Below are 23,533 nucleotides of genomic sequence, written 5' to 3'. Positions count from 1 at the left end.
AATGCCTGATTAGTCTGTTCACCTCCGATATTAAACTGCGCACTTAAAGAGGTGTCAAATCTCGTGAAACACAAATCACTTGAGGTTTTCGGTGCGGATATTACTCTGTCATTTTGATAACCCACACAAATGGGGCATACACCCTCACGTAATTGAAGTGTTCGTTTGATTAACGAACAAATAGAAAGCCATGAAGAAAATGCCAAGTAAAATGATCAGACAATGAAGGTTTTAACTCTACAAGAACAATGAATATTTGGTTAAACATTGAAAATCTTTGATGGTAATCACCGCAATGTGTTGAACAACTTTGAGAGTTCTTTTATTGTTCTTATTATTATAAATGTCCCCAAAACACATGGTTAGGGAGAACCGCACAAACGGCAACAACATACATCGAATTTGCTCGAGCATCGAAACACCAGCAATGCTTGAAAAGTGAACAACATCATAGCAACTGACGGTCATAAATAACCATGCAATCGATCCACCCTTCCCGGCCCCAATAAATAAGATGAATCGCAAAGTCAGAAAAGTTCCCAAATAGCAATGGCCCATGAAAACAAATTAAACGCCTTTACAAGCATCAAAAAACAATTCAATTTCAAACGAAGTCAAACGTACCGGCAGCAAAGGTACAGAGCAATTGTATGACAAACGTACATTGTTCCAAACACAAGGTTTGCTGCTTCTGCAAACATAGCCAATAAACAAATTGGTGTTCAGACTGATGGAGAAGCTGTATTTTGTATCATTTCATGTGTCCCGCAAAAGTTTGTAACATACTGTTCTAGAGGGCAATGGCCATTTGGCCTCTTACTTGTTGAATGCGATGTTTGTAGATGAGGTCAGAAAGGCTTGGTGACAAACTTCCTTGGCACCAAAGAAGCCAAATAGAATGGCAGACCTCATAGGTCACACAAGTACAAATCTGTACCGCTTCGATCGGAAGAGAATTACCATCCGTGATGAAACGATGTGGTGTGCAAACTGAAGATGCATCATTGCCCCTTTCACTGCCGAATAAGAATACATGCACAGCAGTATGGTGTGGAGATAGTAAGCACACTTACATTTTAGCTGATTAGTCTGGGCTTGGTATGACTATAAACTGTTAGATTCGTTCTTTGCAGAAATAGAGAGCATCGATGGTTGCCCCTCGGATGGACGTAGAACTGAACGTCCTGTCGGTTAAATTTAAAGATTTAACGGTGTCTTTTGATAAAGAAAAGGCGAGTTATTTCAATCACCCTGAGCAAATTACACAATCATGCCCTAAATTGTGAGGACCAAGCAGTCTGGTCTGTTCCGATATTCCTTGACACTGGGTTACACTGCTTGCTATCTCACCATATGGTTGCTGTTCGGACTGCAGCTCCTACAATCGCAACAAATTCTCACACTCAGACGTTCACATCTTGTATGTGATCGGCAACCATTATCATTATGTACATCTTGAAGAAGAAAACTTAGAAAAGAAACGGGAAGTGCGGAGAAGAAGGAAGAAATGGATGGTAGATGAGGTGGAAGGAGTGATGAGAAAAAATATGGAAAGAAATAAGAGTTCTGGCAGGAAGTAAGTATGCATGGGGAAGGAAATTGAGTGAAAAGAAAAATCCACCGATATGATATGTCGATGGCTCTGAACAATCATGGATCAAAAGTCATAGCATCGTATACTAGGGGTCGGTGCTTCACTTTCATAAAACCCATTGGCCTTGTGAACGTTCTTTAGTGGGCATCGTGTCTTTATGATCGATAAAGTGAATGGCCTGGGCCTCGAAAATCAACTCCTTCAAATCAAGATCTGCCGAAAGGTTTTAAGGAAGCGGAAAAAATCAATAAATCATTAACTCCGGGCAGGACCGAATGATCCATCAATGCATTAGACTTGATCCAGGTAAATAAACATTCAAAATGGGGTAATAAATGCAATTACAAAAATCAAGTTACACCAAAAACCATCACGATTCATCGTCATTAATGCCTGCACGAAGGAATCCAAAATTAAATGTCACATCGTCTTCCATAAGATTTGAACACCTTCGTTTTGGGTAAGTTAGAAGACAAATCACCCACTTTTGTATGGCACAGCTAACCCAAGCTTCAAGTTACACGAGTTCACATCCAACTAAACTAGGTGAGTAGCACGCTGAGGAATAACAGCCAAAAATCACTTTAAAACAAGTCATTGAGATAATTTAAAAAAGGCTACACTTGTACCATCTGGTTCGTGTTCACCTCTGGATATTCAAGTTCCTATAGGCTGCTCCTGATAATTAGGCCACAGTATGGCAGTATCGTGGGTAAATGCCAGATTCTTAGCACTGATCCATTGTCCTAAGCACCATAATGTAGACTTAACGCTCCTGAGTAAGCAATCTATATTAGCCGATAATGCAATGAGAATATACGATTACATTCAACGATGATCCTCATCCTATTTGGCAAATGAACGCAAGAGCATTCAATACCTTCAGTCATCCACAAAGGGTCACCTTGAACCTGCCTTGGGTCCAGAGGTTGAGGTCATATTGATCTACATCATTAAGCTACATCTACATCTTTTATTTGTCGTTCATACAGTGAATGGTATGTGGAATTTAAAAACCATCCCAAAGGAAGGAATAATTCCCATTTTTGGGAAAAAATTGGCCTGAATTATCTTTGAAGCAAATATAAGAATATAAGGTAAACATACTTACCAAATGCGATGTTGAAATTCGATTACTTGCATTTCAAATTTATGGGAGACTTTACATAAATTGTATGTATATACACACATATACATATAGGGTATTTCAAAAAAGTGGGCTATTTGGGAAGCCTGATATTCTGTCATTTCTAATGCTATACCCATCTCTCTTGCAGGTTATGGTGGTGGTGGTATGCCATTTATACAAAAGAGTCAGTCGGACCTTACATCAACTACAGTGTTGACAGTGGAAGAAAAGTGAAAATCGTGACTTTGTGGTTTGAGACAAAATCCTACGTGCAGATGCGACGACGACACTGTCAGTATTACAATGTTCATGCCCATAACTGACCTTCCGATGGGAGCATTCAACGATTTATGCAGCACTTCCAAGCACATGGAAGTGTGAAAAATCAAAATAAAGGCAACAGTGGCTGCCCACCAAGTGTTACCGAGGACCAAGGGAACATTGATCTTGTGAGAGATTCTGCTATTGAACGTCCTAAGAAATCTCACCGTCGGTGTTCCTGAGAAATGGCGATCTCAGCCTCATCTGTGTGGTGCATTCTCACTTCTCAACTGAAGCTCTACCCATACATCATATCTGCAAGTCATAAACTAAATCACAATGACATGTTCAGTGACAGAATGGAAAGGTATCCAAATTGGATCAACAACTCCTGGTTCAGTGATGAAGCACACTTCCATTTGAATGGGGCTATCAACAATCACAACAACATCTTCTGGGGTGCTGAGCCTCCTGAGGAGGTGGCTGAGATGTCTCTCAAAGGCCCCAAGTCAACTTGCTTCTGTGCATTGAATGTCAGATGGGGTATGCCGGGACCGTATTGGTTCGAGCACGTCAATGGCAAGCAGCACCGAGAGGTCTTACGTTGATTCTACACTGAGGTCGCCCAACTACTGTCTCCAAACCAACTCAGACTTGCATGGTTCATGCACGGCGGAACCCCACCACACACTGCAGGTGAAACCATTGACTTGGTCCACCAGCTGTTTGGAAATCGTGTCATCAGTCTACGCACAGCACATGAGTGGGCACTACACAGCCCAGATTTGAATCCATTAGATTTTATATTTTGGGGTGTTGCCAAAGGTCAAGTTGATGCCAACAAACCTCAGCTGTCCTGAAGCAGGAGGACTACCAACAGGCAGGAGGTGGAGGACTACTATATATATATATATATATATATATATATATATATATATATATATATATATATATATATATATATATATATATATATATATATATATATATATATATATATCCACTTGCAGACGAGTTGTGGAGAATTTCAGTCAGGATCAAAGCCTGCTTGAACAGTGGGGAGCACACATTGAAAATGTCATTTACAATCAGTCATGAGTGATTTGGAAATGGCATGGTGTATCATTTCCATCAATGCTTCACTGAACTTGCTACCTTTTGTAATTTTTCTTCAATAAAACATTCAATTAGTCCACTTTTTTTGAAAGACCCTATGTGTGTGTGTATATGTGTGTATATATGTGTGTGTGTGTGTGTGTGTGTGTGTGTGTGTGTGTGTGTGTGTGTGTGTGTGTGTGTGTGTGTGTGTGTGTGTGTGTGTGTGTGTGTGTGTGTGTGTGTGTGTGTGTGTGTGTGTGTGTGTGTGTGTGTGTGTGTGTGTGTATATATATATATATATATATATATATATATATATATATATATATATATATATATATATATATATATATATATATATGTTCTTCTTTCGGCTGCTCCCGTGAGGGGTCGCCACAGCGGATCATCCGTATGATCTGCATAGTGATTTGGTATATATATATACACACACACAGTCCAGGATGTACAATATAATTTGACCTCTGAGGATGTACAATCAATCAGATAGATTTTTAACTGTATTGAGCTTGTGAAAACCTACAGGCCAAATGTTTTGATGAATCCAAACTATTTGTTGTGTGATGAAGTGCAAGTGATCTCATTGTTATCATCACCCAATCCCAAAGGGATGGGAAAGGCGATTGCAATCGATATGTCAGTGAGTGTGTGTGTGTGTGTGTGCGCGTGTGTGTGTGTGTGTGTGTGTGTGTGTGTGTGTGTCCACATGTAGAAAAACTTTAAAATAGTGCCCACGGTGGCCTACTTCGACATAGTACCTGTATGTACTTGAGGTCACCGAGATGAGTACCCAGGTGAGGCTCTTTTGTTCAATGCTTTGTCCTGTTTAAAATCGTTCTTTACATAACCTTAAAACATGGCATCAGCACAAAGGGACATTAAACGAACTTGTTTATGTGTTCTGAATGCGGGTTAAATAATTAAAGAAAAAAAAAACAGAAAAAGAAGAGTACACACAATATGAAGGATCCAATCATATCTCTTACCATCAGTCATAATGTTTAAATGCAACCTTAAATTTAATGGCGACTGTTAACAGATGAGGAAATTTAAGTGAGGAATCTCTCCCCCCCCCCACCACCCCCTCTGAAAATGACCCCCTTTGAGGTGATGTCAGATGCATGTAACACATTGACACCATGGTTCTCTGTTGTGGAAACACAAGCTTAAAAAAAACCTCACTCAATGGAAAACTGATTTTTCAGGTGTTTGAACAAATACCTTTCAGTTGCTCCTGCAAGCCATTATGGACACACAGTTGTTCCAAATAATGAAAAAAAAAATTTACACAATATACTCACTCGTATGATAAAAGATGACTTGTACCCCACCTTGCTTTTGATTAGGGCACTAAAGAACTACAGAAAAAGAGAGTCTTTAAAAGGTGAGGGAGACCTCACACTTGAATAACAACTGTCATATCATCACTGATACTCATCAAATCACACGGGCATTGCAAAGGAGGTCGATGGGGTGAGGAATTCCATTCCACATTTGATTTAAGTCCTTGGGTTATGGCCTCAACCGAGTGCCGTTTACAGGAGGCTGTAGATCTTTTAATGGTTGGACTGGATGCTGGCAATGGCCCCATGTCATTGTTGGTAATTGAGCAGCATTCAAAAATGTGCTTCAAGTGCAGGATGCTGTCAGACTCATGGCGGTGAAGTATAGCATCATTGGGAGTTGCAGCCAATCCATGCAAGGATACTGCAGGCACGTCTTGATTCACTGGAGAACCATGTCGGGGGAACATTTTCTCACTACCAACTGAAGTAAGCATTTCAGAGCATTCCCGATTCAACCTCTTGCAGTCACAAGCATGCACATTTGCATTTTCACATAAAGAAGAAGGAGGAGTGGGTGGGGAAGGAAGAACAATTGGTGAAGAATTGTTGACTCTTTGATTTGTCCTGGATTGTTTATCATTGAGGGCCACGGATGGCGATGTGGCCATATAAGCCAAGCCCAGCCCTCTGCGTTCCAGGCTGGAAGGCCATCGATGGGCCTGGAATGGGTAAATCTGCAAGAAGAAAAAAAATACAATTTTTTTGTTACACATGACACAATTTCATTGTCACCATTCCTAATCTTATTGTGGTGCTACCTTCTTGAAGGGAAGGAAATTCTGAAAATAAAGGCACAAAAATGAAAGTTATTGCAAACAATATCTGGGCTCATGGAAGAGCCAGGGATGATGGATGATGGAAGGCTAAATAACGACGTCGGGGTGATGGGGAAACAGTTGGACACAAACAAGAGGGTAAATAAACAGGTAAAGAGGACAGAAGAGAGATAAAATGGATTTAACCTACAGGTAAGAATAGTGGGTGGAGGGTGGGTTAATGGGGATATATCAGACCACATTGTGATGGATTACTATTGCCATCTCAAGAGTCCTGAAGGGAATAGTGGGGTTTGACCAACTCAGGGAGGCAGTTCCACAAACAGAAGGAAAGGTGCATAAAGGAGTGGAGGTAAGCAGCAAACCTAGATTTTAGGAGATGAATGAGGAGAGGGTCAAAGGAAGAAAGTGTGCAACCTCTCTTTTTCATTTGTGCCTCTTTTGTGACCTTATTTTGCTCGGACAGAGGATTAATGCCACCATCTCTTTTCTTCCCACAGCGGTTGGCATACCTCAATCAGAGATCTGTTGATTCCATCCATCGTTCTACCTGTCTGCCTATATATATATATATATATATATATATATATATATATATATATATATATATATATATATATATATATATATATATATATATATATATATATATATATATATATATATACATATACAGTTGCAGTTCTGGAAACTGCATCCTTCCAACACCAACATCAACCAACATACAGTGGTCCCCAGACAGTTATTTCATAAATGTTCGTTCAGATAGTCCTTTCCTTCTTGTCTCGTGGGTCGAACGGGACAGTGCGTTGTGTACATCTCATAGTTAGGTATGATTAAAAATCTGAACTCATTCCTATTCTTTCTTTTTCGCTATTCCTGAAGTAAATCCAAGCAAGGGGTCCTCATGAGGCTGGCAGGCACTCCGCTCGGACACCCATCGGTAAAACCAACAGCCGTGCCCTTCGCGTAAGAATGCATTCTCACAGAACACCAAAGGCAGCAGTAGAAGTCAACAATAAACGCCAGTGCTGCACGGAGCGCGTGCCCCCACAGCGCTGACCCCCCACAGCGCTGACCCCCCACCCACTGTTCAGGTGATCAGAGGTATAACCAACGCACCAAATGCTAACAACATACAATAAGTACGCACGAGGTGCATTCTTCTTCAATCCACTTATATCTATGCTCTTTCCTTCAATTAATGGCGCGGAACAGGGTTGGCACCGTGCACCCCACTGCCTCTAACTGCAAACACGATGCTTGATGACGAGCGGACCACGTGTACAGTGGTGGACCCACGTGCACTGTACCGGGATTGCTCGATGATGGGCGGACCCACGTGCTGACCACGTGTATGCAGGCGGACCCATGTGCACTGTACAGGGCATGCTCGATGGCAGGCGGACCCGCGCGCACTGTACGGGGCATGCTCGATGGCGGGCGGACCATCGCACTGACCACGTGTACAATGGCGGGCTCGTGCGCAGCCCGTGATACTTTATCATCGTGCAGAATGGGGCAAGAATAGCACACATCTTTGGTCAGGTCTGCGAATGGAGTTACAATGACACCTTACTGTCATCTTCGCTCACCATGACGGCCACAAATGTCTCCCGCGTATGGCAGATATCCTCCCACACCTCCGCCTCGATGCAGCTGCTACCAGGCAGAGGCATGCTGTGCGGCCAGATCGCTCAGGCCGTGTGGCGCACCACGGAGCAGCCAGATTGACCAGCGCCAACCACGGGTCACCAGGGCACGGCACGGGGTTTGGTGCAAGGCGATTCATATCACGAGGTTTGGTGCAAGGTGATTCATATCATGAGGTTCGGAGTGAGACGATTCCGCAGCTTGGAACCATCTTGCGGGAAGTGGAGTGGAGCCGCTTCCGGCCATCACAGCCGGGCTGCGCAGGGGCTGGGGCCAATCAAAGTGCCCAATTCGGGTGACAACACATCGCTTTGGGTCATCGTCCCCATCCCGCACCACGGGGTCTATAAAAGGACGGGTCGCTGAGCTGCTCGTGTCGTTCCTACCATCGTTTCTGCCCATCGCTCCTGTCTTCGTTCCTGTCAGCTCATCCTGGGCTTGTGGTCGTCTTTCCTGCGCTGCATTCCCGTCTGCTGGTGGATTTCAATTCCAGCTCCAGCTCCAGTTCCAGCTCCAGTTTGAGTGCCAGTTCGTGTCATCATTCCTGCTCACCGCACCTGTCTGCTCGTTCCTGTCGGTTCGTCCTGGGCTAGTGGTCGTCTTTCCTGCACTGCGCTCCTCGCTGCTGGTGGATTTCAGTTCCAGTTCCAGCCCCAGCTCCACTTCCTGTCGTCGTTTCTGCGCACCGCTCCTGTCTGCTCATCCTGGCCTGGGATTGACAACGTACCAACTCACCTGCTGTCTCCCCCTTCTTCACCACTTCATCCACTGCTCCTTCCTCATCCTCCCAATCAGAAATTTCTTCATACAACTCCAGTAAATTTGTGAAACATGATCTCCCTTTGGTAAATCGTGCTGACTACCTTAAATTGTTTATACAGTATGTATCCAAATGATCCCCATCTGATCCATAATTAACGTATTTTTTGGATGAAGTCAAGGTTCGTGGAAGAGCTAGTAGACTGAATAGATCAGGATGCAACAGAACAAAAGGAACAGCAAAAAGAGAGGGGGTGGGACACCAACAGCAGAGTTGAAGACCAACATAGAGGGAGACTTGGACAAACAATGGGTGTGGGAAGGAATGGAGGGTCGAGGACAATGCATGGGGTGGACAAGATAGATACAGAAGGAAACTCTTAGGAAGGAAAAACTCGAAATTTTGAACGAGGGGGGATTGTGTGTTGGGATGGGGGCTTAAGGGGGTAGTAAAGATCATGATTTTGGATTGGGGATGATCTGAGATGGTGAGGAACAGCTGTCGTGAAGACTGGGAGGAGATAATGAGATTGAAGATAATGTGGAAGCTGGTTCCACAGGCAGGAAAAAACAAAATAGGAACAAAAGGAAGAAATGCTCTCCTTCCATTCCTTCCTTCCCTTCCAATGGCACCACAGCTGACTCCACTCATGAGAAAGCTGAATGCCTCAATTCTGTGTTTGCTTCCAAATATGGTGTCCCCAACTTCTCACTCTCGGTACCCATCCTTTGCTGTCGTACCCAGAAGCTAGAGAAGCTTCTTTCAACACTCGACTGACTCCACTACTGGACCGAATGGCATCAACTCACGTGTCGTAATAACCTGCTCTGCTGCTGTTGCACATTTTCTTTCTGCCATTTTCACCCTGTCATTTGCACTTGATAATCTTCCATCAACCTACAGACCTATCAGCTTACTTCCAATCATCAGAAAGATAATGGAATCAATCATCACAGTTGATAGGAAATCCTTCCTTTTCTCCAATTTCATCTCAGATCATCAATTGAAATTCTGACCCAGTCACTCCACCTTGGACATGCTGCTTCTCCTCTTCCAACCATGTATGGAGACCCTCAATATCAGACATAAGATCAGGGCCATCTCTCTGGCCATATCTTGTGCTTTTGATCAAGTCTGGCATCTTGCCTTTCTCTCCAAACTCTCTGCCTATAGCATCTAAGGTCAACTCCACACTTTGCTTACTGATGTCCTTTATACTTGTGGCTAACATGTGGCACTCAACGGAATCCTTTCATCTCCTCTCCCTGTTAAGACTGGAGTGCCCCAAGGCAGTGTTCAGGGTTGAGTCCTATTGTTGTTCTTGATAAATGATCTCTCTGACTCTCTGGAAAATACTCTATCTATTCGCTGATAACTCTACCCTCTGCCATGACATTCCTCATATTTTAGATAGGAAGGCTACAGCCTATTCCCTCTCTTCAGACCTTTACAAAATCACAATGTGGTCAAGCACTTTTTTTTTTGTATACCTTGTCGAGGCTCGTATGAGAGCAAACACACAACACACAGCAAGGGGGGCATGAGACAAGCGGGGTGGGAGTGGAAAGGACAAAACAGTGGGGAACAGAAACATTAGGAGATCTGTGAAAGGGAGTGGGATGGGGTGGGGAACAGGGGTAAACAAGATGGACACCACAGGGACTTTCAGGAAGGAAAGTAGGGAATTTGAAGGAGGTGGGTTTTGGGTGGATTCACGGGGGTAGAAAAGATCAAGGTTTTGGATGGGGGATGATAAGAGGTGGTGGTGAACAGCTGTTTTGAAGGCCTGGAGGGAAGAATGGGATTGAACAGAGTGAGGGAGTTTATTCCAAAGGAGGAAAAAAAAGGGGAATGAAAGAGTGATGGGGAGCAGTGATTCGTGATTTTGGTAGTTTACCAGAAGGGGGTTGTTGGCGGACCTTGAGCATCCTGCGGAAATATGGTGGTGAGAAATCACAGACAGAGCGGGGGGGGGGAGACTGGAGAGGAGAAGGTAGAAGACAGAAAGACCACCAACCTGCCTGCGGTGAGAGTGAGAGGCCCAAAGACTCAGCCTCATCGCGGGAGACACTTGGAATGTCTTTCAATTCTGACAAATCTTACATTCTCACTAACTATCTCTGAAAGGGCCATTTGGCAAACCTGCCAAGATACTTTCTTTAAAATCCTGTTTGGGAAATTCAGTCATTCAAACTCCTGGGTCTATCAACCATGATTTTTCTTGGGCAAACCACATTTCAAAGTTGGCCTTGAAAGCCAGCCGCTGACTGGGCATCCTCTGTCAGACAAAGTGTTTTCTTGGCACACCTGAACTCCTATCCACATAAAAGGCATTCATCCGCAGCTTGGAGTTCTGCTATCCCCGCTGGGATGGCTCCCCTGTCTCACATCTTGCTCAGCTTGACACTATGGAAATGAAGGCCTTCAAGATCATTGGAATCCACCACACTGAAGCTGAGTCTATGGGTAAATCACTTTGCCATCACAGACAGGTCTGTGGTGTCTCTGTCTTCTACCACCTCCTTGCTGGTCTTGCTCCCTTTGTTCTTTTTGTGCTTTATCCCCCTCCCCAGGTTTCTGCAGGGCACATATGGAACACCATCAACCCCCTTCTGGTGAAACTCCATAAATTCAGGATCACCGTTCACCTCCACCCATTTGTTCCTCTTTTTCCTTCCTGTGGAATCAACTTCCACATTCTCTTCAATCTCATTCTTTCCTCCGGTCTTCAAGACAGCTGTTCACCGCCATGTCAAATCATCCCCAAACCAAAATAATGATCTTTTCTACACCCATTAAATCACCTACCATCCCTCCAAAAATTTTGTTTCTGTATCTACAGTATATTGTTCACCCCTTGCATTTTTCCCGATCCCTCATCGTTACTTGCATCCCTTCTTTGTCTGTCTCCATCTATTTTGCCTCTCAACCCAGCTGTTGGCATTTTCCCTTTCTCCTTCTGCTGTTCCATCTGTTATGCTGCCTCCTGTTTTATGTTCGAGCCCTTTCACGAGCCTCGACTCTGTGCACAAAAAAACAAACAAAATAATGTGTCGTCAAACATCAGGTAAAAGTGTGCAAATGCAGTTTCAATCAAGCTTAGTAAAGGTAAGATCTAAATGTAACAAGGTAGCATTATACTCGTACATTGAAAATTCATCTATCACTTACACTACAATACCTTTCATGCACATATCCTATGAGCAGGAGGAACAATAAAGACGAGTTATACTAGAAAAGGCTGACCGTTTGGTCCTTAGTTATTTGTGAATTGTGCAATTCCCATGAACTCACTAACATATTCACTACTTGTAAATCATAAATATGAAAGAGAAACCATTTCAAGATTTATTTAATGATAAATAGTATATTTTAAAAGCAATTGAAAAACTAGAAGGGCACTCGGTAGAGCGCATACCTCCGCCACGTAATGCCTGACGCACGAGACCCCATCGGGCCCATTACATTTTTGAAATATCATGCTATATATTGTTTTTGGTCCAATCTCTCAATGTTTTAGAATCACTTAGAAAATTAAATAATTATCGCGTCCAGATCTTCACCAAAATTGAATCAATTCGTCGTGGTCGCACACCCAACCTGTCCACCAAGTTTCATCCGAATATGTGCACAACTTTTTGAGATATCGTGCTATATATTAGTTTGGCCCGATCTCTCAATGACGAAAAAAATCACTTTAAAAATTGGCAGATCCAGATCCAGATTCAGATCTGCACCAAAATCTAAACAGTTAGTCCTTGTCACACACCCAACCTGCCCACCAAATTTCATCTGGATATGTCTCCAACTTTTTGAGATATCCAGCACATAGACAAACAGACAGACAGACAAACAAGAAAAAGACTCGTGCAGAGCACAATACTTGCAAAATCCACCCCCCTCTCCAAAGGTTTCCATGGATACATCAAATTGCCCATTTCATTATGATTAAAATCGACAATTTCAAAGTTCAGGTCAATCGGAAGAAAATTGACGATTTTTCAGATGAAATTTGACGATTTTCTAAGTTTGACCTTGAGTTGACCTTTTGACCTCAAAAGTAGTTGCTTTCCTAAATCATTGATGCAATATGCAAATCGTGTTCAACTTTCAAGTCAATCGGATGAAAAATGACGATATAAGAAATCTTCCCTCAAGATGATCTCTGACCTTTGACCTCAAAATGAATAGGCTTCTCAGTTGAAAGTACCTCTACAACTTCTTAAAGTTTCATGAAGGTCGGTTTTGAATTGTGATCTGTGGGCGATTGATAAACAGACAGACAGACAAAATCGACTGACCAATATACTTGGAAAAATCTTCGATTTTGCAAGTAACAAACAGACAGAGAAGGGTGAAAAAAATCACCTCCTTCACCTTCAAAGGTGGAAATAAAGTTTTTCTACAAACACCACAGACCATTGTGTCACTCCATTATGAATACAGAAAAGATGGGCAAACAAAACAGAGGATTAAACACGGAATGACGAGGATGGACTATATTTGTATTTTGAAATACAAAGCTCAAAAAAGCAACAAGAGGACCAGAATGAATGAACAGGCAAATAAAGATGAAATGTACATACAGTGGTGAGTGGCAAGAACAAATTATGAGCGGTACCCATTGATGGTGTGGTTAAAAATAAGGAAAATGATGAGGGAGCAAAAGAAAATTGAATCAGTAAGAGTGCAAAGGAGGAGTCAAAAAAAAAATATGAGAAACTGGAGATCAGAGGGAAACTTGGACGTCACAGTGTAACTTCAGAGTATGGATATACAGAAGCGATAGACAAAATGTCCACAAGTACAGTACGAGGACATTGACAATCCCCAGCACACTGAGGATGGCACGAAACACATCCCCGAGAGTGTTACTAATTGTTATGTTGCAATCATTTAACCATAAAAAAAACTTTTCGCCCCACCGTGTTTTCTCAACCAAACTCAATATCCACTTGTTGGGACTTCAAAGGAACAATAGTTGTATTCAACTGACGTTAGGGTACATAATGAGATTTATGTTTTTGATGATGAAAGCAGACACAACTCCACCCCTGGGAATGGCTCAAGATTCAATTGTAAATGATCCAGACAAGAAAAGGAAAGTTTAGCGCAAGAAGTAGAGGCATTGGTGACGAAGTGTTCAGAAAGGGATGAAGTAATCGTATATTTCAGATTTTTTGGTAAGCCCTACCTATCTTGACTATGCAAAAAATGCTCAATCCGACAATGGTGGCTCGAAAAAGTTTCAAATGTCGAAAATATGGAATATAATCCAAAAGGGAGGAACCTTACCGCAGTCGTGTGAAAAGGGTCTGAAGTATTACACCAGGGGGTTCAGATGGAAAAAGATGAAAACATGTTAACCCGAGTGGGAAGTACTTACGATGACCATTATCATCATGGGTGTTGTGACTGATGGTGCATGGTGCTGGGAGAACAAAGGTACACTCGGCTGATGAAATACAGACCACAACATCCCACCATTATCTGGTCCCACTTCCACGACACACATTTAACAAGGATTGCACAAAAATGCTGCTCTTGACTACAGAGTTCATGTAAATGTCAAATTTCACCTGAAAGGAAACATGTATTGGAGAGATTCAATTACAAACTTGTCGCTCAATGCATCATTACTGATGTGCACCTGTGCCACAAATGCTGTGACCTGACACATTTTCTACTTTTTTGAAGACTGGTATCAAAACTCAGGGAAGTGCTTAATTACAAAGTGCAAAAGGTCAAAACACTGGTTTGATTTAATGTGGAAGAAGAGATAAATGGGAAGTTCTGCCCACTGATTTACTCCGCTGATTTAGCCAACGTCCAACCCAAGGTTTTGGTCAGCCATAAGTAGATGAGTAGGCGTTGAGGGTGCAGTTCCCAAATGGGATCACCAAACCACCGGTAAGCAACACGGTTATATATATATATATATATATATATATATATATATATATATATATATATATATATATATATATATATATATATATATATATATATATATATATATATATATATATATATATATATTCTGGGAAAAATGCAAGCAGTGTTTTCGCACACGACCCGATCGACTCCTGAAGGCCAATTATCAAATTTTAACTTTTCAATCATTTTTTTTATCCGAACATAGCCCTTGACCTTCGTCGGGATGAAAGAAGAGGCTATGCAAAGTTTGGTTGCACTGGCTTCTGCAGGATGCGAATGCATACATGAAAAAACAAACAAACACACAAACACTCATCCTTGTGTGTGGGTATATTTTTCGGCCGACCATCCTGTACTATAGTTATTTGGCTCCTGAAACACATTTCAATCACGTAAAAATATAAATATAAAATAAATATCAGTGGAGGCTTCAAGGTTGCTGAGTAAACACTTGCAAAGGTTGAAGGAGCTTTGCCACACCGCTTTGTCTCTTTGAACATGTTAAAAGAACCACAATGTTTAAAATGTGCAACGGTCAGCCGACATCCCAAAGTTATACTTAATAAAACAACTCCACTATAACTTGGAAGAGCAACTGAGTGCTCATGTCCACAGACAATAACCTACCACTGAACATGCACTTGATCAGAAGAAGAACTGTTGGAATATTTTGGCAGATCCGAAAGGGTTAAAAAAAAAAACTCTCAGCCAAACATATACTCCTCTCAAAAAAGTTTAACTAATAGCTTTTCAACTGTAAAATAAACCATCGATTCACAGGTCAGAAATTTCTGAGTCACGCACATACAAACCCATGACTATTGAAGAAAGAAGTCCAATCAGGAAATTGGATGAACAACATGTAACGTTTCAACGATTCATATCTGAAATGAGCTATCCTGGACATCCACGAACAATTCACATCTCCCGCAGAATCTGAGCACATGGCTGCTCAAGGACCATGTCAATCCATCTATTCCATCCATTGGGACCATACTCTGTGAAGAGTGTTGGTGCTGCCGAAGCAATCTCCTTGGCTATTGGGTACAATCCTGGACAGGTCGCCACTCCGACACAGGATACCAGCAAGCTGGTACTCATTTTGCCGACCTCGGAAGGATGACAGGCAGAGTCAACCCCACCTGGTATTAATTCAACAGCCAAGTGGGATTGGAACTCAGGATCCTAGGATCCCAAGCCCACCACCCTAACCATTAAGCCAACACCAGGCATACCATGTTAATACCCACCATAAATTGGTCACGCAGTTCGTTGGAATGTTTCAGATTGACTTGAGGCATAATTGAACACCAAATGAGTTCTCTATCATCATTGAGGGGGTTTGAGGTTTGATAGGAGGGGTGTGATTCAGACTGATGGACTTTCTCAGTAAAATATTCATCGCAGTGCCATTATTCGGGCACTAACACAAGGTATTGTCAGAATTGCCAGTTCATGAAGGGACATCATTTACATCGCTGAAGGATGACAAACCCTCATGAGATCGTTATCTTGTCATCTTTGCAATAAGAAACTGCTTTTAAAAAGCAACGTCTCAAGAGAATGACTGTGAAGGGAAATCAAAAATTGAATTTCAACCCATGACAGTTTGGAGAAAGCTTCATGCCAACAGTGTATAAGACCACTACTGGTACTCTCATCACTCAGACATCGTACAATAAATTGGGATAGCAACACATGCAATGCATGCCAAAAACTTCACAACTAGAGAGTGAACCGATGGTACCATGGCATTTTCACTGATGGGTCTACAGTAGAATCAGCCTCGATTTCAACGATGGCTGCAACAAAGTCTGCAGACATTATAGGAAGTGATTTGATAGTTGTACTCTCAGACAGCAAGAACAAGGCTCCAACTTTATCTTTATGGAGGACATCACCTGTTCTCATTGTGCATATGTCGTCAACACACGTTGCACTTCAAGACCAGCGTAGCGTTGACATCACTCACATAAACTGGCCTGTATGATTTCCAGATTAAAATCCCATTGAACAAGCTTGGGACAAAATAATGAGGCATGTTTGTGGTCGTCAAGTCGACCTACCGTGTCTCTTCGACAAAATCAGATGATCCAGCACAATTCTTCAAGCAAGACCACCTGATTTTGTCTACTATGAGGTGTATAAGCTTGTATCGTGTTCAATGATGGTTACACCATTCCTGCGATCATTTGTAGACCGGCATCATTGTCAATTTGTCAATTTCAGACGTTGATGTTTTTTCATAACACCTTCATGTTGGCTTCTGCTGACATCGTATTTGCTTAACGAATGTGAAGATCTATGTGATGGTCATCAAATTCCAGAATATGAACCCGTTTCATTGTCGCATTAAAACAATAGGGGCCTCAAAAGATGTTACTTTATTTATTTTGACAAACAAAACACGTTCACACCATGCATGTTTCAAATGTATGTTCAGATGAGAACTTCTTCAACCACTGACCACCCCTCTCCCCCACCCCACCCCCCCAGCCCCCTCATATCTAACTAAATGTACTACAAAGGTGTTAATGACAATTACACCTGATTAGAAATGAAATAAACGTTTGTGGATAAATGTTTGCATACTTACATGTTATCTTCACGATATTGGTCAAGTATGCATGTGTGCGTTAATCATACATACTTATAAGAGTTGACTGTAGAAATGGTTTTCAAAGAAAGGTTTTGAAAAAATGAGTGAAATCACAACTCACAAAGGTGAAAGTCACCTTGACAAGCCACAAATCTCCACCAGCCTAAGCTTCTAATTATCAAGAAAGGACCATCGTCACATCAACATCGTCATATTGTGAGATGTGATAAAAGTAAATGGGAAGGATGCTATCTGTAAAGAATAGTCAAATGGAATATCAAACACCAGGTTACAAACAACTTTATGGCAGGAAAATTTTTTTTCTGTGTCACCAGGGGCAAAAAGCAATCATAATAGGCTTTGCTCTTATATGAGCCATATTCCAAATTACTTAATTTGCTCAATTCCACCAAAATCACCGGAGTGCCTTCAGGAAGCTCAAGAACAAAAGCGATCTGCAACACGCGAGACGACGGGCAATGCGGCACTGATTTCATTACGTGTGCACAAATGGGCCCACAAAACAAAATCACAAAAATTGAAGTCTGTGTTTTCTTCCATGTTGAGGATAATGACTTTCTATAATGTTCAATTGTAATTTCACTTCCTGGAAAAAGGTTAAAATCCAATTTTAGCTTCCTGGCTGGCTTTTCATGTGTGTTAAAGATCTAGAGATTAAAAAGGTGTAAAAAAAAAAAAAAATTGAAACAGGAATTACTGAATCACATTGACAGGCATGCTGGACAAATTGGGCATCTGCACAGGAGAGCATGCACGCATGCAAAACATGCAAGTCATTAATAAAATGTTTCTGCTGTAACTCTCCAACAAACAGCTTACCCGGTGATAATGAACAACATATGTCCAGCAAAGGTGATTTTATCAAGAGTTTATAAAAAAATATATAACGGGGGAAGGGTCAACACAACCTTTATGATTAGTTCCATGCAGATGGCACGATATAGCATGCCACACACAAGCAAAAAACGAGCAAATCAAAGAGATAAATGAAGACAGGGGTAGAAAAGGATAAGCAACAACATTGTGGCAATGCCACACAGCCGCATACACTCACTGGCCTTGTCCGTGCGCATAGCACGGACTGTTCGTACTGGTAAAAGGGACCTGCGGAGAGGTGGAGGTTTCTTGTGGTGCGAGAGGAGAAAAAAGAAACAAGAACAAAGAAAACAACCGAAGGGAAGAAGCCAAAGAATATGAGGGATGATGAAGAGTAGAGAAGGGGCAGGAGGGCAGTATGGGGAGGGAGGAGATGACAAGAGAGAGAGAGAGAGAGAGAGAGAGAGAGAGAGAGAGAGAGAGAGAGAGAGAGAGAGAGAGAGAGAGAGAGAGAGAGAGAGAGAGAGAGAGAGAGAGAGATAATAGAAAATGAAACCAATGGAGAGAGAGAGCATGAGTGAAGACAGGGGAGGAGTGGGAGAAGAGTGAAAGCCAATGGATTAGAGTGAGAGGAACAGTTACAAGTAGGCTTCCATAAAAAAATATCTGTTTTCTCTATTACTCCCATTATACTGCAGAAGTACAGTCCTGCCCATCATTAGGCCTTAACGAAGCAATGCATCACTGTTAGTAAAACAATAATTCAGTGGATTCCAAAGGAATGGAATATGAATATATTTCTGCCTGTTACTCAATGATCGTTTCTTCTTAACAATTGTATATTCCCGAGGTCCTAATTATTGCCGGGTGGAGTGTGTTTCTCCTGGTTGTGTCAGAAGTTGTAATAAGAAGCTGAAAAAGCACACTACGGCAGTGAGAGCTGTCAGGGAGACAGCCTTCCTGTTTGTGCATCATTTCGTGCTTCATTTCAGGCCACAGGGTTATGATGACTTGCAACAAGAAGACAAATTATTCCCCGAATAGTACTCTCGTATCCCCGTAAACATGCTGTACTTTGCCTGCAAATCAGTTGTGATATTACAGGCTGATTGGCAGCCCACGATGTCGTTCATGTTTAATGCCAACAAACATATCCTCTTTTTCATGTCATGGTCACCTTCAAAAACAAGTGTTGGAAGGTACATTTCTTTTCATGCAATATGATAAAGTTAAATATCATCTTTCATGTTGTAATATATTTGGCTGACAGGATGACCTATGGGACGCACACTAGTCTCAAAGCTGTCTCGCTTGGGTCTGAATCCCAATCCAGCTATAAACTGTCATCCCGGTGTTTCACAGGCAGGTTGATAAATCAATGTGTGTGCCGTCCCTTGGAAGGACGTTAAACTGGGCGTCCCATCTGCAGACATTAGTTGGTGGTCGTTAAATATCTCATGGCGTTCTTCGTAAAGAGTAGGCGAGCCATCGCTGGCACCATGGCCAGATTTCAAATTCCTGCCGTAACTAGTCAAACGTCAGACCTGGCCACTGGTTCATGAAAGACCTGGGCCAAGATTCCCCCAGCCAACTCCACAAGTGGGGACAGAAGAAGAAGAAGATGAAGAAAAGGAAGAAAAGAAAGAAAAGGAAACAAGAAAAGGAAACAAGAAAAGGAAAAAAGAAGAAAGAAGGAAGAAGAAGAAAAAGAATAAATTGTGACTTGTTTGATACAAAGAAGAACATTTCTTATGAAAGAATGCCTAACCAAGAAGAAAAATAAATGAAGATATAAATTATGTGACAGGAAGTGGTATGAGAAACTTAATCAGATGGCTGGGATTAACAGACTCCAGAGCAGGACCTTCAAAAAACTACGGCTTACCGATGAGGTGGCGTCATCTGTTTGGCAAGCTCTTTCCACTCTGCCATCACAGCCCAAAATGGTACCCTGCAGTCCTCTCTCGTCCTGGTAAAGCAAACAGGATTACACACACGCTGAGCACAATCGCACACACAAGATTCGACGACTCCCATGGTTGAAATGTCAACTCAATGGCAGAGACAGAAAGACATCAGCAAAATTCCCAGGGCATTCCTCCCCCCGGAACGGAAGGATCTTCCGGTGGAAGGATCCAAAAATCATAAACTGGGTTGCTTTTCGCTGTGAACGACATTTTCGAGATATTTTGCATGTCCGACCATCGTGCACAAATGGAGACAATGTCAGCATCATTACAGGTGGTACCTCGGACTGGCATATTACCTCAGTTGGAAACCAAACAGTTTCTTCCATTTCAAAGAGCAGTGCCAGAGTGAAAATTTCACATGGTGTGTCTTGTAGCTAGGAATCTATCTTTTCTCCAAACATCCACAACAAAACGCTCACCACCTGCCAAAATGGCATGCCTGTGCAATGCCCTAATGGCATGCCACGTTATGATGCCAACGATGCGCAAAAGGCAGTACGATGCAATCCCAGGTACAATCAGCTACCTGTGATCGGTATTTCGAGTTACCACGGCCGTGTGAACAGCAATATAATTTCATTCTTACAAGTTGTTGCTGCATTTTGCAGATGATTTTGTCTTGCTCACGGACTCGCTCGTTCAACCTCGATATTTCGCCCAGTAGGAGAGCCTACGATAGGTAGGGAGGTGGCTTTCAGATGTTGCAAAACACACACTTCATTTTTAATTACAATTCGTTCTTTAAATTAGGGAATGCTTATTCTTAAAGGAAAAAAAAAAATACAAAGATGCATGGTGGAGCAAAGAGATGATGGGAAAGGCTCAAAAAAGGGTATGTACCAATAGGTCACCAGGAACCTGATAGAGATATCAGGCAAACAAGAAACATTATGATGATGCAATCAGAGAGCGATAAATGATAGCTCATTTAGTCATACATCAGTGGGGAAGAGGAAGACATGGATAGGATCAGGTTTATGAGCCAATGCTTATCTTACCAGAATTCAGCAACAAAGTCCCCATGCTGGTGACATCATTAACTACAACGCACTCGGTAGAGCACATACAGTACCTTCACCTCATCATGCCTGATCCACGAGAACATATCTGGCCCAATACATTTTTGAAATATCATGCTATACAGTACAACGTCGTTTTTGGTCCTATCTCTCAATGGTGAAGGATCACTTTAAAAATTAAATAATCCTCGTATCTGGATCCTGATTCAGATCGTCACAAAAATAGAAACAATTCTTCCTTGCCACACACTCAACATGTCCACCAAGTTTCATCCGAATCTGTTCACAACTTTTTGACATATCGGGCTATATATCGGGCCAAGGCAGCGCAGATACACATAGGGGATTTAAAAAAAAACCAAAATTTGAACAAAATAATTAATTGTCTGCGAAGCACCAGAACCCGACACACCAAAAATAAACTTACGATGAAGGTGTACATCTAATATATAAACATAAAATACTGTTGTGAAAATTACTTAGGGGTTAATTATGTGATAGTTATATCCTAATGAGTGTCAGCATAAGTGTCTGAAGACCTGATTTAGTAAAAAGCAGAACCGTGTGTATTGTTAGATCCCGTCACCCTTTATCCTCGCGTCTGTCTTTTTCTCCCATTCGTGTTAAATCTTTAAATCACCCTCATTCTACTTTCACACTTAAATCATACTCACCAATGGCTGTTGCAAGTGTGTTACTACTTGTGTAGTTAAAAAAGAGAAACAGGTTAGTGCATCTTGTACTATCGTTTGTTTCTGACTCATAGAATTCTATCATTTTGAATGCCCCTTATACAATGGCCTCCTCTGTAAATCCATCGAGATCTTCAAATCGCAATTTCTATCTAATCTCACCATCTTCACCATCAATCACCAATCTCTCTCTGTAGGATGGCACACTCATCGATGTAATGCGCGGTCTGCAAACTGCAAACTTCTACCACAGTCGAAGTTTATGTTTGGGTTAGGAAGAGACCACAGACAACACAGATCAAAGGGAAGTTGGCTTCCCCTGAGATGTCCTATCAAATGGAAAGGTTCAAGTGATTCGTTGTTTGGGATTCCGCGAAGGAGAAACCAGCATCACATGTAATCCACTATCTCGACAGTGCTGTTTTGCAAGGTCTTCCCCTCTCTCTTCTCCTCTCTCTTCCTCTCTCTCACACACACACACACACACACACACACACACACACACACACACACACACACACACACACACACACACACACACACACACACACACACACACACACACACACACACACACACACACACACACACACACACGAATCACCCTGCCCGTGAAACACTGAGATGACAGTTCATAGCTGGGTTGAAATTCAAACCCAGGTGACACAGTTAAGAGACTAGAGTGTGCACCCATAGTCCGTCATGTCAGCCATATGTCACAACATGAAAGGATTCATTTTCCATCAAGATAATGATCCAAAACGCACTTCCAATATAATAAAACAGTATTTGGAGAACAAAGTTACACTTGGTGTGCTCCAAGTGTTAGAATGGCCACTGCGGAGTCCTGACCTGAGTGCCATGAAATTGTCACCATTGGCGATTATGACGTCATAGGGCATGTGGTGTGGCAGCCATGTTGGAAAAACGGAAAAAAAAAAAAAACTTTGGACCTCTATCTCTGAAACTGTACCAAGGAAAAAACTGAAACTTGGCAAAGAGCAAGTACTCCTCATGGGGAATAAGTGAGATATTTTTATGACGTCATAGGTGACTTCGTTATGACGTCATAATTGCATATGTAGAACGCAACATCTTATTAGTATGAAACTTTTTGAGGGATATCTAAGGATAAAATGGTCCACAAATTTTTTTTGATGACATCATCGGTCATGTGATTCTGCAGCAATAATGGTTTTTGGGGGGTTTTTTTAAACCTTAAAAAATCCTCTCCTCTGAAATGGCTGAACAGATGGAGGCGAAACTTTACACATATGACCGCCTATCCATGAGGAACAAAAGGTTCACACATATGACATCATAGATCACATGGCTTGACAGCCATATTGGATTTAACCGAAAACATAAAAAAATCTTCTTCTCCAGAACAGCCAGACACATTGAGGGGAAACTTCACGTAAATGTTCCCAAAGGGCATGCGTGTACAGGGTTGTTAAGGAATAATTGAGAAATCACACGGTTTGGCAGCCACATTTGACTTATGAAAAATATTAAATAATGTGTTTTGTGGAACAGTTTAATCAATTGATGTGAAACTTCAGACTTGTGATCTAGTAATGATGGGAAATACATGTTTTAAATTTCAACTTGATCAGCCACATGGTCTGGCATGTGTGTCCTATTCCACATCACTACTAGATCACAGAAATTGTGAACTAATATTCCGCATCACGTCAACTTTCTGCATGCTGTGGAAACTAAGGCATTTAGGATCATTGGCATCTCCTGCAATGAGGCTGAGTCTTTGGGCCTCTCACTATCTCACCACAGGTAGGTCAGTAGTCCTTCAGTCTTCTACCATCTCCTCTCCTGTCTCCACCACC

At 41.9% G+C, this 23,533-nt stretch overlaps 1 protein-coding gene across 1 annotated transcript in view; it reads right to left on the bottom strand.

Annotated features, from left to right (window-relative positions):
- Positions 1-298: 298 nt before the first annotated feature.
- The window catches only part of LOC147027242 (uncharacterized), a 151,019-nt gene continuing 127,784 nt past the window's right edge, over positions 299-23,533 (bottom strand). Inside the window, 4 exon segments of the mRNA XM_085883506.1 lie at positions 299-5,660; positions 5,662-6,120; positions 19,894-19,977; positions 20,565-20,648. Coding sequence (XP_085739632.1) covers positions 5,613-5,660; positions 5,662-6,120; positions 19,894-19,977; positions 20,565-20,648 — 675 coding nt within the window. The 3' untranslated portion in view covers positions 299-5,612.

The sequence above is a fragment of the Eptatretus burgeri genome, chromosome 5 (genome assembly GCF_056783735.1).
Source record: "Eptatretus burgeri isolate ZD-2024b chromosome 5, Ebu_testis_v1, whole genome shotgun sequence".
NCBI lineage: Eukaryota > Metazoa > Chordata > Myxini > Myxiniformes > Myxinidae > Eptatretus > Eptatretus burgeri.
This window is presented reverse-complemented; position numbering and strand designations above follow the sequence as displayed.